The following is a 16,345-nucleotide window of genomic DNA, read 5'->3' as shown; positions in this document are numbered from 1 at the left end:
TTCTCTGCAATGTGTCTAGAGCATGTTCTTTGAATCACTAGCTTACCACATATATTATATATATTAAATTATGTATGAGTTGCCACCTGAAATTATGTTGGGGGAACTGTTTAAACTTATGCACAATAAAGCTTAGAGAAATCAGTTACACTTGCCCCTATGGCAGTGGGGACAATTTTCCCAGGGGCCAAAATGGTCTGTTATTTGGTTTTTTGCTTGTTAGGTGAATGTGGCTGGAGAGAAAGCTTAAACTGGAGATGTTGAGTGCAAATGTGGAAATACTGCTGGGAGCATCCAATGAAATAGCCTCATCTGTATCACTGAGCAGCAGACAGACCTGGGCATTAATACCTGTCTGTTCTGCAGTGCACCCTCCAGGAAGTTGTGTGAGAAAATGCTGGTAATGGATGATCCTGTTTGACACTGCCTGAATGGTAAAAAATGGTAGCTTTGCTCTCATCTTGCATGCATTAGGCATTAATAGAAAAAAACCAAACCATTAGTAGGTAACTCAGGAATTCTACAGCATAGCAGCTGTAAACACCTAAGTGTTGTGATCCTTGGAGTCTTTAATGAGGGGCTGGAAAATGCAGAAACAACTGGAGAAATATTGAATACTAAGCAGCATGTGGAATAGCAGCACTGGAATTTGCCTTGGCTGACCATATGATCATTCCTAACTTGTTTTCCTTTCCATCAGAAGCAGCTCCATTACAATCAGAATTGCATTAAAAATACTATTGATCCAGTTCTCATTAGCAGTCATTGGCACTCAACAGCCTTTGTTGCATGTGTTATCAGTGCTGCTGAGGCTGATACTGATCACTGGCTTCTGATAAAGAAAATACAACTCTGTCTTTGAAGCCAACTAGTTGATTGAGTTAAATTGCTTCCATACTCTCTGTAATTAGGAGTGAGTTATCAAACAGTTTAACATCTAGCTCTGAGAAGCCATTAAAGCATTACAGGCTTAGACCAAGCTTCCTTTGTAATATCATGACTAATAGCACTGCTTGAAGTCGTTAGTGCCTCAGCCTCTCAAACCACATTGAAGTTTGGTGAGCAGACACCCAAATTCCTGACATGAACTATGACACACAAGGACAATTCATACTCTCACAGAATGTTGCTAAGGTTAGAAGCAGATCTTTGACTCCATGGCATCAAGTCACTAAAAATACCATAAATCTTGTAGTCTTAAAACTGCTGCTAAGTCTGATTCCTCTCTTCACTAGAGGATTGCTTCTCTGCAGTTTTGGCAATTAGTCTAATAATGAGTAGGATTCTGATTTGGCAAGGTCAGCTACACATCTAGGAAGGTCACTTTAAAGTGCCCACCACCTTTCATTCCTTTAAAAGAAACACCTAAAATTAGAGTAGGTTTTAATGCTCCTCCTTGTATGCTCCATTTTAAACAGAAAGTTCTATTATAGCAATATTCATACAAAGATACAGCAATGCTTTGTTCTGGTTTGGTTTTAATAACTAAAATGTCTATTGTGCAAGAAAGCCTTCTTGCAAGTTCCACCACTGTGTGACTGCTAAAAGCTTTAGTCACCTTATCAAAAAGCCAAGGAGGGTTTTGGATTGAAATTTCCATCAGCATGTCACAGGCAGGTGGAATTCAGCCTTAAAGAAGGCTCTATTTGGAGATGATAACATGAAAACATACAACCTGCTGTAGTATTTCTGTAAAACTAGTGTTCTTGAAAAATGTGGATTTCTCTTTATTGGTGAAACTCTGCACTGGGTGATGAAGACAGAAAGGTATATCTTCAGTTGGTTCAACCTTTAATAATGCCATTAACTTCTAATCACACTCTATTAGCTTCAGTAAGCTTTACACCAACTGAAGTCCTGTTTTAAAAATTGGTTTTCTGTGTGTATTGAACTAATTAATCATGCCTGCTGTGATGGTATATGAAGGCAAACCAAGAATGCTGATCCTCTGCTGTAGACATTGTACAGGTAGATTAGATCGTTAACTGAAGGTGAAGTAATAACAAAATCTTAGCAGATTGATGTATCATACTCTTTTTGTCACCATTATTTTAAAATTTGGAAGAAAATACTGACTTTAGAAGAAGGAAAATTACATGGAAAGAAAGGGAAAAATGAGATGTCAATGAGAAGAAGCACTGACAGCTCTGAAATGGAGTAGTAAAAGGAAAGGAGCCCTTTACTTTCTAGATTGCCACCCAGCTTGGATGTCCCATGGTATGTGCAAGGAGGGAGATGAGGCATGGGGCATAAATTCTTCATTAATATTTTAGCCCTTATTCTCTTGCAGCATCTTGGTGTGACCCAGAGCAGCTTCCACGTCCCTGTGTCTGTGTCTCAGGATGCAAAACAGCTGTACTGGGTCTCTGCCTTGCTTAGTGTGAGCTCATTGAACTTGCTGGGATGTCAGGGGGGGTCTGTGACACTGTGGTTCCATTTGAGAGCCTGAATTCTGGTAACCAGAGAATGATAATAGAATTTATCACAGTAGCTACCCAGGAGCATCTATGAAAGACTGTGTCACACAGTGACTCTACATAGTAATCAATTGTTACACCAAAACTGATAAGGGAAAACAATGTTTCATTCTGTTGCATAACTGCACTGAATTCCCTTAACAAGAGCCAAGGCAGAAAGTAAAGAGAATTATTTATTGTTGGAGGTGGAATTCTTTTCGGGCACATTCAGTATGGATAATTTGAGTTCATCAACTGCAACAACAAAAATGAAAAGCCAAGCTAACAATTTGCAAGCAGATGCTAATTCCCCAATTGTTCATGCAACATGGAACATAATTTGAAGTGATTATGAAATTAATGCATTAATATAAAAAATGCTTTGGAGAAAAGCAAATCAGATAAATGTGCATAAAAAGAATTAGCTGTAGACATAATTAGTGAAGCCATGCTTTATTCACAGTCAGAGGGAAAAATTAAAACTAAACTAAGTAGAAATTTTAGAGAGCATTTGAGAATTAGCATGTAAGAAGCCAAAATGAAATAAAACATGGATCTTCAGCAAAGCTAACACGTAGGCACGTGGTTTGGAATTAAACAGTAAAGAAGTGTCATGACATTTATTTGGGAAAGGCACAGTTACTTGTGTAAGGAGGAATTTCCAGCTGCATGAGCACATATCCTGGTTAAAGATGACTCAAAGCCTGGAAGCAGGTTGATGGCAGAGCAGAACTGTGTGACATGAATCTGAAGAGACCTTCTACTGTATGGTGAGAAGTGGAAAATTAACAGACCAGGTCAGAAGACTGTGTGCTGTGCTTGCTGCTTCTCCTCTAAGCCCATGCTTGCTTTCTCCTCTGAGTCTTTCCTTGTTTTCATGACCATCATAGGGTTGGAATATGGACCTGATTCACACTTGCAAGAAAGAGACTTCATTCATGTTCTGTTCTGGTCCCAGATGTACCATGACAAAGTTGATATTGATCCAGGGATGTATGCTCAGCTGTTGCATTCATCTCTTCTGTAGATTTGTGGTGGTAGATAATTACTTAAAAGCAATTCCATTTAAATCTAGTAAGAAAATATCACTGAGAACCATTAGATTGTATAGCCAGCTCCCAAGAGAAAAGAATTGTAACTCAGTGCAGAAATTGTGGTGCTAACTCTGACAATTATGCTGAGAGTCTTATAACATGTATATTTTCTAAAGTTGTCAGCTGTTAGAATCAGTTTTGAATTGGAAAGAATTTAAATCTTTGTTAAAATAAAGCTTCTAGACTTGAGATATCCTGAAAAAAGCTTTTAATAACCTCCTTTCCTCACCCTAAAACCAGCAAAAAGGTAAACAAAAAATCATACATGAAATGAGATTTTATGAATGACTCTTTGAAACCAGATCCTTATTTTTCAGGTAGTTAAGTTTTAAAATATTAAGTCTTTAGAAGACATGTATGCAAAGTAAATGGGAAAAAAATTTTCCATTATGTGAAAAATAGCCTGTATTATTGCAGACAATTTAGTAAACTTCCTGCTCCTTTTTTTTTTTGCTGTGTATAAGTGTTCATTTTCTTTCACAGAGATTCTATACAATTTCAAGAAAAAAAAAAGTCTGAAATGTGAATTACTCTTTTTCCAAAACTTTGATAATTATCCTGAAAAAATGTACTTTTACTTTTTTCCCATTTCTACCACCCAGAACATTTATTTATTTATTTAGCAATTGAATACTCTCATTTTTGTCTTGTTTCACTTTCAGTTAAGATTCTCACTTTAAGAACAGAAAAGCAGCAGATGCTAAAGGATCTGATATTTGCCTCAGACAGGTACAATGCCACCAGCTGCTGAAGTGTCAGTCCCAGGCATTTTGCCAGTAAAGGGAAAAGAGATGAAGGAAAATTAGCAGTTTCTTACTAACCCTACCTGGTTTAAGCAGCTTCTGTAAAAAGTTATTACTGGGTCCCAGGGGGTTTGTGAGGACTCTTCTTGCTGGCAACACCAGTCCCCACCTGAGAGCTGATGCTTTGGATAAAATCACGTTCATTGAACAGTCTCAGCTGGTGGGTTTTAGGTGAAAGAAGCTGAGAACATCTGTAGGAAATGAAGGGATGAGAACATTGTGCAGAGAGGTGGATGTGAGCAGGTGTGGATATTAATGCCCTTGGCACCAGCAGGTCACTCTGCCCAGTCCCAGGTGCATTTGCTTTGTGATGTTCCCTTCACTTTGGGTGTGCTGTAAAACACAGGCAAGAGTAAGAGCCCTGAAATACTGAACAGCACAGTGGCACACAGGTGCCAGGGCTGGCCAGAGGCAAGTGGCATGGCTTGAAACAGTTGGCTGTGAAACCAAGTGTTCAGTGAATTGACCATCTGCCCAGGCTTGGCAGAGCTGTCATACAGAATCACAGAACAGTTTGGGTTGGAAGGGACCTTAGTGATCCTCTCATTCCAGCTCCCCTGCCATGACCAGGGACACTTCCCACCAGACCAGGTAGCTCAGCACCCATCCAGCCTGGACTGGAGCCCTGCCAGGGCTCATCATGTGAACTGTGCATTTATCACTCACCCTCCAGGGAAAAATCGCTGCCTTGGTCCCTCTTTTCCCAATCCCTTTGTCATTCTGCTTGGGTTACCACACTTCCAGGACAGAAGTTTCCTCTTGCTTTCATTAGGATTAACAACCCTCAGGGCCTGGTGTTTGGGGCTGGGAAATGCTATTGTTTGTAATACACTTACAGTGCAAGTGGCTTCTTTCTTTTCATGCCATTGATTGATTAGTGGAGTTTGTCCAAGTAATTTTCCTTCTTGATATGTGTGCTTTACTCCTCTAGCACAAAGTTGGTGTGAAGATTAACTAATTAATCTCATGAGATTCTTTAGTGAAAGGAATGCCTTACTGAGCAACAGAACAAAGTAGGGGCAATATGTATGGAGGCAGCTCATTCCAGATGCCTACAAAGCTGAGGATCCTTTCCTCCCCTAAGCAAGTAAGAATGTGTCAGCTCAATTTTTTTTTCTGTTCAGTACAATGCAGAACATCTGTTGCAAAAGAATGGATAATTAATAATTGAAACTAGATTGCACTGTCCAAAATAAAGTGCCTATAGTGCTTGTAGATTTCCTGAGTTTCTTGCCTGTGTCTCTTTATTTCTTCTAGAAGTATAATAATCAGTCATTGTTATGAATTAGATTTTATTTCAGGATGGAAGTTTCTACTGTGTTTTACTTAAGTTTTGAGTAATATATTTTCAAGCTGGTTATGGTGATAAAGCTTTTTATGTCAAATGTAAAGGAAGAGAAAGCAGAGTGTAATAATAAAGAAACAGAAAAAAGAAATTTTCATTTCATGTCAGGTTAGTAAATTAGACCCATTCTGTGGAATGAAGAGATAAAAATCTAGAATTTGATTTGAGGGAGATTTGAAAAACTAAGAAGCTTAATCTTTTCATGTTCCTTCCCCCAGAACTGATTGCTCCAGAGCTCATGTTTATGCCTGTGATTAGGAGCTGAGCCTGACGAGTTCTATTTTCAGCACTGCTGAAACTAACCTTGGTGCTTTGGGCTCATACAGCACTTCAGCTTCCAAAGCCCTTGCTAAGTTAAGATAGGCTTTTAAGATAAAAGGAATGTAAAATTGAAGGTGTTTTTGTTTATTCTAGAACTGACATAACCCCAGGTATTTAAAATGAACACCAAATGAAAACTAAACAGTACTGGATTGGATAGGCCCAAAGAGTTTGTGGAATCTCCATCCCTGAAGGTATTTAAATATTGACAGGACAAGGCCCTGAGGTTGTTATCTGTGGCTTTGAAGCTGGCTCAGTGTGAAGCAGGAGTTTGAAATAAATGACCTCTACATGTCTTCATGTACCTAAATTAAATTATTTCAGTTATAAATCACTGTATAGTTCTAGATAAGGCAAAAGTAACTCAGAAATATCCTGCAATAATATAATGAGTTATATTGATGAGAGGACTTCTTTATTGTTTTTAGCATTGCATTTCTATTTTTTGGTAAGGATGATGCAAAGGAGAGCTCGTGTCCTTTTTTACAGTCCTCATTAAAAGACTAGGTGCACTAAGTCAGGTAAGGATAACATGTAGAATCTTTATTTTCATTTAATTCTGACTTAATGGAAATGGAAGCTGGGCTTTAAAAACCTGAGATTTAAAAAGTGACACTAATCTTCAGTGACTCCTTTTTCACCCATCTCATCTTTTTTCGTCCTTTGATTAATTATTACCTCAAAGCAAAAGTATATATTTTGATAATTCACCCTGGCTGCTGGGACTGCAGGTTATCCTTGAGAAGGTGAAGGTTGATGTTTCTCTCTGTGCACAGCCCTGCCCACAAGCAGTGACTCAGCAGCTCACAAAAACCCTGAGATTCCACAACTTCTTCAGCTTTAATGGAGAAAAAGCAGTAGCTGAATCTGTTCAGGTCTGGTCCAAGGTGAGGCACTTTTGGAAGCAGGGCTTGTGCCAGAGCTCAGGTACCAGGAGGAGAGGCTGGAGGTGGAACCTATCCCCTGGAGGACAGGGAGTCCTGTGCTGAGGGAGAGCAGGGCTTGTGGGGGTGCACTGTTCTCTCTTGGATTTTGGCAGGAACAGGAGCAGGAGCAGTCCCATCCTGAGTGGTGCTGTCATGGGTGATGCTCAGAGTGAGGAGGGATTGTTTTTGTGCACTGTTGTCTCTCAGGAAAAATCTTCTCCCTGCACCTCTGGACTTTGTGGGTACCCCCATTCCTATCAAATAGGATTAATGGAGAGAAGAGCTGAATCACATCTGCACAGGTGTCTCAGCCTCATGTTTGCTTTTCTTGAGTCTTTATTGCACTGACCCAACCCTGTACCTAGGACTTGGCTGATACATAGTACACACCATCACATAAAATATTTGTAAGTTGTTGTTCATACATACACTCACTTTTTCTATCTAGTAAAACAACCACAGATGATTCCCACAGATAATAAAAAATACAGCTTTTATGGCTGCTTTATTCTGCAGTCACTTTTGGCCTGTTATGAATATCTTGAATAATACAGAACAGGTAAATGGATTTTTTTTCCATCCACTAGCCAGCTTTTTATGTCAAACAACATTCATCAAGATGCCAAATGCAATTCTCAACAATTCTTTTATTAGGAATACTGTGCAATCTCAGCTTTCAAAAATATTGGCAGATGGTAATTTTTCTCTCTTAAAAGATAGTGCTTTGCCATCTAGTATTCTGATGACAAGAGATTGTCTTATCACTCACTGAGCAGTGAATCTTTCATGGGTGCAAACAGGATGAATTCACTGAACCTTTCACCACATCATTTCTCTTACATTTAAACAGCCAAGATTTGAGGAAGATGATTGTATCCTACCAGTTATGGACCTTCTGTGGGTTCTTGGGGGAAGTGATGATCTTTTCCACTCTCTGGATCTGGATTCAGTCTGGATCTGAATTACACTGTTGAGTCATCATGACTGTGGTTTTCTCTGGGGGCAACTTGAAGTATGTTACCCCCATATTAGCAAAGTGCAAGCTGATTTAAGGAGTTTGGGTTATGTGTCTGTGTGAATAAGAACTTCTTTCTTCTTAAGTCACTGAGTAACAGTTGCAAAACAACTTGTTCCAGACCTTTTCCATATATTAAAGAGGTCCTTTCTACTTTGATCCAGGTCATCATTCAAAGGCAATATTCTTCTTTTTTTCTTCAGTGTTAGAAGTGTAATTCTGTCACTGAAGTATTTTCTTCCCTCACAAAATTGCTGCACTTTCTGAGTTAACAGGAACTTCTGGCAATGAAATACTCCACAATCCCTCAATTGAATTATTGGTGTATTATTTTAATGGCATCTTAATGAAATTGCTCAGCAACTAACCTTGTCTTTTAGCTGGCATTAGAGACAGCTTCAAAACTGTCAGCTCTAGCTCATTTCATGTTTTCATTTAGGTGCTCATACTGTTACCCAATTTATTTGAAGCAGAAACTTGGGCCAAATTTTAGTGGCATTACTCATGTGCACAGTTTTACAGCAGCTGATGTTAGCCCATGAGGAAAGATTTTTAAAACTTCACAGAGGCTTCAGTCTCCTCTTTCTCTATTAATATCCAACTAAATGCTTGTGTTATTTCTTTTGTAATTGTGTCTCTAATTTGTTTGCTCTTGCAAACACGTACTGCTTCCAGCAATTCAGTCCTGTAATAGGAATAGGTCTAATCTGCTTTACAGTAGTGTTGCATTTATTTCAGAATTTCGTGACCAAAGCAGTTCTTTCCTTTGGATTGTTTCACTTTATAGCTTATTCTAGGTCTTAAGAAAGCTTAAGCAATGAATGAGTTCAATGAATTAAAAGCAGAGCACATTTCTTTGAATGCATGTGTGTAGTGCTGAATCTGGAGGCCCAGATTCTCTCTTTACTCATTCACACAGTTATGCACTCAAACTTTTATTTTACACTCACACACACACACACTCTTGTAGCACATGTTTACACACTCTTACTCTTGCATGTTCATGCACACTCACTTGAAAAAGGCAGTCCAAATGCAGAAGTGATATGTAAAGTGGCAGAAATGACATTTTGTTACGTTGGGATTCCACTGCACTGATCCTCTTTCACAGTCACCATGTGAAAAAACCAAGCCCCACAACCCTCTAAAGTAATACAACTGATAAGCAGAGAAGCTGGGGAAGAATGAAGATCTTATGAGAATTAAGTAGAGAATGCCTTGCTTTTGTTAGTAGGAGGACATTTCTGGTTTCTGTTGCTGATTTCCTCTTTTGCTATGTCTTATGAGAAAAATTACTTGCTCTGTGTGGGTCACCAGGGTTGGGTCTATGGATGAAGCTTGTGATAGGTAAGGAAAGTGAAGGTTCTTTCAGTGGATTTGACCTGGTTTGCATTTTATCCCCATTTCTGGTCAGATGGTATCTGTTGATACATCAGAAGTGAATGAAAAAACGTGCGACTCCATGAAATAGATTTGCTGGGTTTTTTCATGCTGTTCTATTTCACTTGTACCATGCTCTTTTCTAAGAAGTATTAGGAAAAAGCTGGTCCAAGTAGAGATACGAGTGGCCAAAATAAAAGACAGAGCAATTCTGGACTTTTTTTACTAAGTCATTAAATCTAGCATTATAAGGCTCAGAATTCCATCTCTAGAACCGAAATCCGAGTCCCCTTGCTAAGAATTCCTGGGTTTCTTTGTGATGACAGCAATAATACATGTAATTGTCCATGGCAATGTCATCAGCAGAGTTAGCATTGAAAAGAGGTCAAACAAGTGTGGACTGTTTTAAGGTCTATAAATTATGTTTGGTTTCCATTTTTCATTTCTATGAAAAGCAAATCACATTTCTGCCTTTTTGGAGGGAGATGATTAATGGATGCCTTGCATTTGGTTGCAAAAGCCCATGTCAACTGTATTGGCTTTTCTTTTTTACAGAGGGAAAAAACCCATCCATCTGGAGCAATAGGAAGTGCAGTCTGAATAAGCAGATTCTGATCATTGCTGAACACTGATCTGAAAGAGAGTAATTGCTCTTGCTTGGGAGAAGTAGTCTTTGCTCCTGCTCACTCTTCACTTTTGTTTAACATAAGACAACATTAAGGCACTCTGAGGTTGTAAGAGGCAGATGAATATAGCTCTTCTTATTCTGGTGTTAATAATTTGATTTTGTAGTGGTGGAATCAGAGGTAATTTTAAAACTGCCAGTGTGAAAATCATGGGCCCAAGTCTTCACAGCCCAGCCAAGCTGATGATGTTGTTGTGTATGTAGGTGGGGTTGGTCATTTCTCTCAGGTAACAGGCAGTAGGACGAGGGGAAATGGCCTCAAGTTGCCCCACAGGAGGTTTAGATTACATACTGGAAAAATCTTCTTCACTGAAAGAGTGGTCAGGCATTGGAACAGGTTGCACAGGGAAATGGTGGAGTCACCATCTCTGGAAGAGTTTGAAAAGTGTGTGGGTGTGGTGATTAGGGACATGGTTTAGGAGTGGACTTGGTAGTGTTAGACCAATGGTTGGACTTGATGATCTTAGAAGTGTTTTCAAGCCTTTTATCCCATGGCAATTTCACATCCTTTGGCAAGGGAACACCTCAAAAATCTTATTTAACTTTATGAGCTAGGTCGCCTTTCCCTACAGGCTCTAAGGACCTGGATAAATTTAAGGTGTGATTTTCATATGCAAAAGTCATGTTGATTTTTCTGTGATGTTTGGAATAAACTCATCCAAAAAACAGTGTTAGCTGGGAAAGCAGTCATTTGCTGTGTTAGGCACTGTAAAAGCAGAGCAAGAGGTTTGATGGAGCATCTCACATTTCAGGAAATCCAGCATGCTTTCTACAGTGAAGCCCAAAATAATAAAAATATTTTCTTTCTAATATCTTTGTCTTTAAAGTTTATGGCATTTAAATTTAGATTAATTTTTGTTATTGTTTCTGGTTTTGGTTTTCATGCTTTTCTTGTTCAACACATTTGTGTCCAGTTATATTTTCTGTATAAGCAGCTGCATCAAGTCAGTGGGTAATAGACTACTTCAAAGCAGAAATTGGGTTAATTTATTTAGAAGGAAATTCTAAAGAGTACTTACTCTGTATTTCATATGCTGCAACAAAACAAGCATTAAAATTAATTGTACTTTCCCTCCTTCCTCATTTATATTCCAGGCAACTTAGGCAATAAAACTAAACTAACATGACTGCAACTACATTAGCATGTAGTGCAGCCCAGTGAAAGTGGGTCTGTAGGACAGAGTGATTGATGTTGAGATGACATCTGCATTTTTGGCTTTTTGGAGGTGGAGGGTCTGACTTCAGAACAGTGCTAAGGTGATACTGTGATCTGAAAGCCCAGAACAGTGGTTGGAGAACATGAGGTGCATTCCTGGGGTGTATGACAGAGTCATTGGATGGATTGTGTTGGAAGGGACCTTAAAGATCATTTAGTTCCAAACCCCTGCCATGGGCAGGGGATGTTTGGTTAAGTTTCCTTGAAAAGGAATTCCTGTGCTCTGAGTTCACTGTGGACTGAGTCAGAACACAAGGACTTGCTACAGAGGTTTCCCCAAAATTTTGGAGGACTAATTTCAGAAGCACACTCCTGGTGTGCTCTGAAAGGTTTATATAAATACACACAGCCTTTTCCTCTTGTTTTGACTTTACATACAGGTATCAATTTATTCTACTTATCCAATAAATGCTGTGTTTTGGGCTTGTAACTCTGATTATTTGCACACAGATATGGTGTAATGAAATGTGCTTTTCTTATCTTACAAAAGCCACGGTGCTGTGGCTGTGACGTGAGTAGTGGCTGATAGTCAGCTCTAACTTGTTTTGCTTTATGACACGTGTGCAGAGTGATGAGCAGTACAAGGTAACAGTGGAGCAGATAATGCTGAGAGCTGGTCTCCTAGTTAGCAATCTGGCTGGTGGATAGGGTCATCCATCAGCTCCCTGCCTGTCTCCCACTCTCCCTGTGCCCTCGCATAAATTCAGGGCAGTTCTGCACAGCTCTGCCACATCCCAGTGCTACTGGCTTATGAAACAAAACTGGTGTGTCCTGAAGCCCTTTTACCTACAGAATGGTTGGTTATCAATGCAGAGCCAAGGATTTTGGAGAGCAGAGACACCTGGAAATAAAGTGCTAATAGCCCAGGGTGGTAGTTAGCAGATTAAAGCCAAAGTCAGCAGTGTTTGAAAGTCTGTTTAGGCACTTAACTTTTATGGATTGGGTGAAGTATTAGGTGCTTCAGTGCCTCAGCAGTTTCTCCCTCCATTCCCTTTTTAAGAAATGCAGATAAGAGCACTTTCACACTTCAGAGGAGTGGCCTGACAGAAAATGTGTTAAGGCAGTGATGTGCTTGGCTGTGACAGTGATGAGGTCAGATGAGCTCCTTGCCCAGGTAGAAGGAAATGTGTGAGACTAGAGTGGATCATGATTAACAACTTGCCTTAGAGGCACAATCCAAAGTCAGTGACAAGACTCTTACTAACTTCAGGGAGCTTGGATCAAGCCCATTGATTTGTGCTTATTTCTGCTCTAGTTGCTCTAGTCCAAATTAATGCTGTGCTGTGATATTTCCAAATACCAACATAAACAAAATCCACTCAAGAAGGAAGTCATAAAAACAGGAAAATCATAATGCTTGAATCACAGTAGTGAATCAATAAATATTAAACATAGGAACCTGATCCCAGAAATTAGTGTGATAAGAAGAAAGGAACCAACTGATAAACATCACAAGTTTTGGCTTCAGAAGCTGGATAGGCTACTTAGTGACAGTATCTTATATTTGTATTTACTGATAGTTTGATTATTAATCCTTTTTGTGTAACTTCTCTCATCTATCAATCTTTAGTTTGGAAATCACGTTAATTACATGCTTGGAATATTTGAAAGTGTTAAATGAAAATAAAAATGTTTTAAAATGCACATTTTCATCACTAATTTTTAGATATAATAGGAGATTCTACCTTATGCTACAATGGAAATATTAGCCTATTTTATATTAGAGATATAGTGGGGTTGTGTAGCTGGTCTGAGGTTATTCAGGATCTGAAAGTTCAGGGGTTTTGCAGAACTCCAAACTTCTAAGTCAGAGGCCAAATTGTTATGCTACCAAGGAGCTTTCTAGAGACAGAAAAAAAAAGATTTGGCAGCTGCTCAATAACGAAGGACATATTCTGTGTAGATTATATGTGTATTTACACCTTCACATACAATAGTTCTTTAGCATCTGGTGTCTCACAGACAGCAGATGCTCTGCTTCCTTATAACTCCTAGGTAGTGAGTTAAGTTGTGTCTAACTCTGCCTGCCTAAATGAAAGAAGAGAAGGAAATGGAGTGTGTGATTTTTTGCAGTGCTCAAACCCAGATGGGAATTTGTTCTGAGAAATGCCAGGTATGGATATTTTCATTTCAGGCTTGTCTAAAAACAGATCTGTGTTTGCCATTTGCAAAGCAACTTAGAAAAAAAAATAAAATAAAAATGCTAATGATTCAAGCCTTTAATACCTTTCCAAGGCAAATATTCTTTAAAAATTTTCATGTTTTTCAGTCGTGATGCCTCATCCCCATTCCCTAGGGGTATTACTCTGTTGTTTGCTGAAATACTGGAACAATCTCTTTTTATTGCTCAGACCTATATATTCTCTCATGCAGAGACACATGAGAGAAGTAACTCATTATTGCTGATTCATCAGCAATGCAGCCCAATTAATACCACCACTAATGGGATGAAGTAGCTTCTACAACTCTAAGCCATGTATCTTTTGTCACTCCCAAACTAACACTCCTGGACAAAGCTAGAAAGTAAATTTACTGTGCAGAGGTTATTTCTGATACACTACCAGATCTGTAATTCACAGCACTGTAGAAACAGGAGGTGGAAAGAACCCAGCACATTATCAAATGTGTTCTCATGCCAAAGCAGGACTGCTTGTTGCAGACAGCCAGGTTATAATATTTTAGGCAGTGAAACTGCCTTCTCTGAAATTTCTGCTGGAATCTAACAAAAGCCATCATTAGAGATCAGTCTCTCTCCTCTCTCTGTGCTTTGGGTTTCTTTTCTTAACACCTAACTTTTTTGTCTGCCACTCCAGTAGATCATTTTTGAAAACTGTAGCAGCCCACTGTGCCTGCCATGTAATGTCTGTGCTCTAATGTTAAAAATTTCAGGTTTAATTTTTCAAATAAGCTAAGCACAGCTTCATTTAGGTCTGGTTTAACGAGTGGTGAAGTCACTCTGCCTATTTGATCACATTATGTGTTTGTATACATAGCTGAAACATACTGTTTTAATTAGTGAAACATTGGCTATAGTAGTTTTGCCATTACATTGAAGCATTTTGTAATAATCATACATAATAAGCTTTTCTGACGTTTCTAGCTGCTTGCTTAGTTTTCCATCTGACTCCTCTTACCCACTGTATTTTCATCTCTCCCTCCCATATAGATTATGCTGCTGACTGATCCAGAAGTTGAAAGCAGCTTATTAATCAGTTCTGATGAAGGAGCCACCTATCAAAAATACCGCCTGAACTTCTACATCCACAGTCTGCTCTTCCACCCCAAACAGGAAGATTGGATCCTAGCCTACAGCCAAGATCAGAAGGTGAGAGTTGTGGCTTTGTTTGCCTGGGGGGAACCCAGAGCTTCCCCAGATCCCTGTGCAGTTGCTGCAGAGCATTCAGGAGTCTTTGGGGTGATACCAGGACAGTCTTTGGAAATGCCAGTTTAGTATTTCCAAGCAGAAAACATTGACCAAGCCCCAGTGTAAAGGTCAAAGTAAAGGACATGGGCATGTGCTGTGTTCCTGGGGCCTAGCCCTCTATTACTGATCTGGCAGTCTGTGTTTATCCATCCATCCTTTTGGCAATACTGTGTGACAGGCAGTGGGCAGAGAAGACAGCTAGGATCCTTCACAAACCTCTAATGAGGCTTTTGGCCTCTTACTCGACAATTCTCTTCCTCCAGTTTAGTGTCAGCTCCAAGAGCAGCATAAGACACTCCTTGTTCCTCTCTGGTTGGCATATTTTCAAGTAGTTTTTGATTTTCTAAAAAGAAAAAGTAGCAGTGAATCAATTTCCTTTGAAGTCCAGTTCCCTCAGTATGGGTAATCCATCAGCCAAATAAATATGCTGTGAGATTTGCCATCATTTTTTGTTGCCCTACTTACATAGCAACACAGGACTTTTTTGTGGGAAACTCATTGTTGGAATTTTTTGAAAATCAGACACATCAATACAAGTCAGTTTTCTTATGGCAAAGGACTTGATAGACCTCAATCTGTTTAGTTCAACAAAAAGCATATTGAAAGAAAACTATATTGTTGTACATAAATGTTTCTATGGGGAAGATGAATCACAGGAGAAACCATTTCAATTTAGTGATAAAAACTTCAAACAAAAATTGATGGTTAGGAGTCAATGGCAGATAAACTCAGCTGTAAAGTAAGTAGCCTTTGGAGCAAACTGCTCAGAGAGATTGCAGATTTCACATTGTGATGTTTTAAAGCTTTTGAATAAAACTGGAAAAAGACCAAGAGAGTTCATTGAGCTCCAAGCAAGGGCAAAAGAGCAAAATCTTGACATTTAGCATATAGGCCTTTACACAAAATAATTTGGTGGTCTCCTTTGTGTTTTGTGTATGATGAGTATGTGAGAATATAATCTATGGATATAGATTGAATTGTTCAGGTTATACATTAATGTAAGGAGCAACATAAAAGTTTGAAATCTGTGATGTTTTCTATCTGTGTAGTTAAATTAATTGTAAAATAATTGAACTCCTAATTTTCATTTTGCATAAATTAGGCTTGTTGTTGTTCTTACTGTAAACCTGAGAAAACCAAGGCATAAGGAAACTGAGTAAGTAAGGCTGCAAAATGATATTATTGAAATTTTTTTAGTATTTTCTTCCTTCATTTTACACTCAAAACCAGAATCCTTCCAGGACAGTAGCTTAATACCCTTTGCAAATGAGAAATGCATCTTGCCTCCTCATTCTTCCTGTACAGTCAGTTGTGTGCAATACTTTTCACTCACCCTCTCTCACAGCATTTTGTAAAGTGTACTCGGGTTATGCTCTGTTCAGGGACACATGCAGATGAAATTCTTACTCTGTGTTCAGTATGTAATTAGACAAAGCCAAAAAGTTTCATTTCCATTGTGGCTGTAGAGTTCTCTGAACTGATATGAAACAGAACAGAAGCTGATCTCTGATGTCTTTTTAGAACCATTGGAATGAAAGTTACTGTGTTTAAGAAAAGGAAATTTATTACATGAAGATCAATGAAACTTTCAGTGGGAACTTTGTCAAATAATAGTAGAAAACTCATTTTAATTGCTAGGGTATTCAGTCTGGTCTGGAAATACTTCTGAATTAGAGGCCA

At 38.8% G+C, this 16,345-nt stretch overlaps 1 protein-coding gene across 2 annotated transcripts in view; it reads left to right on the top strand.

The window, feature by feature from the left end:
* Window positions 1-16,345, top strand: part of SORCS1 (sortilin related VPS10 domain containing receptor 1) — a 263,410-nt gene that overhangs the window by 141,217 nt on the left and 105,848 nt on the right. For both annotated transcript variants that reach the window (XM_056495393.1, XM_056495392.1), the window contains exon 4: window positions 14,408-14,566. In XM_056495393.1, coding sequence (XP_056351368.1) covers window positions 14,408-14,566 — 159 coding nt within the window. The remainder of the gene's footprint in view (window positions 1-14,407; window positions 14,567-16,345) is intronic.

This window comes from Oenanthe melanoleuca, chromosome 6 (genome assembly GCF_029582105.1).
Source record: "Oenanthe melanoleuca isolate GR-GAL-2019-014 chromosome 6, OMel1.0, whole genome shotgun sequence".
NCBI lineage: Eukaryota > Metazoa > Chordata > Aves > Passeriformes > Muscicapidae > Oenanthe > Oenanthe melanoleuca.
The sequence above is the reverse complement of the archived record's forward strand: the minus strand, read 5'-3'. Positions and strand labels throughout refer to the sequence as shown.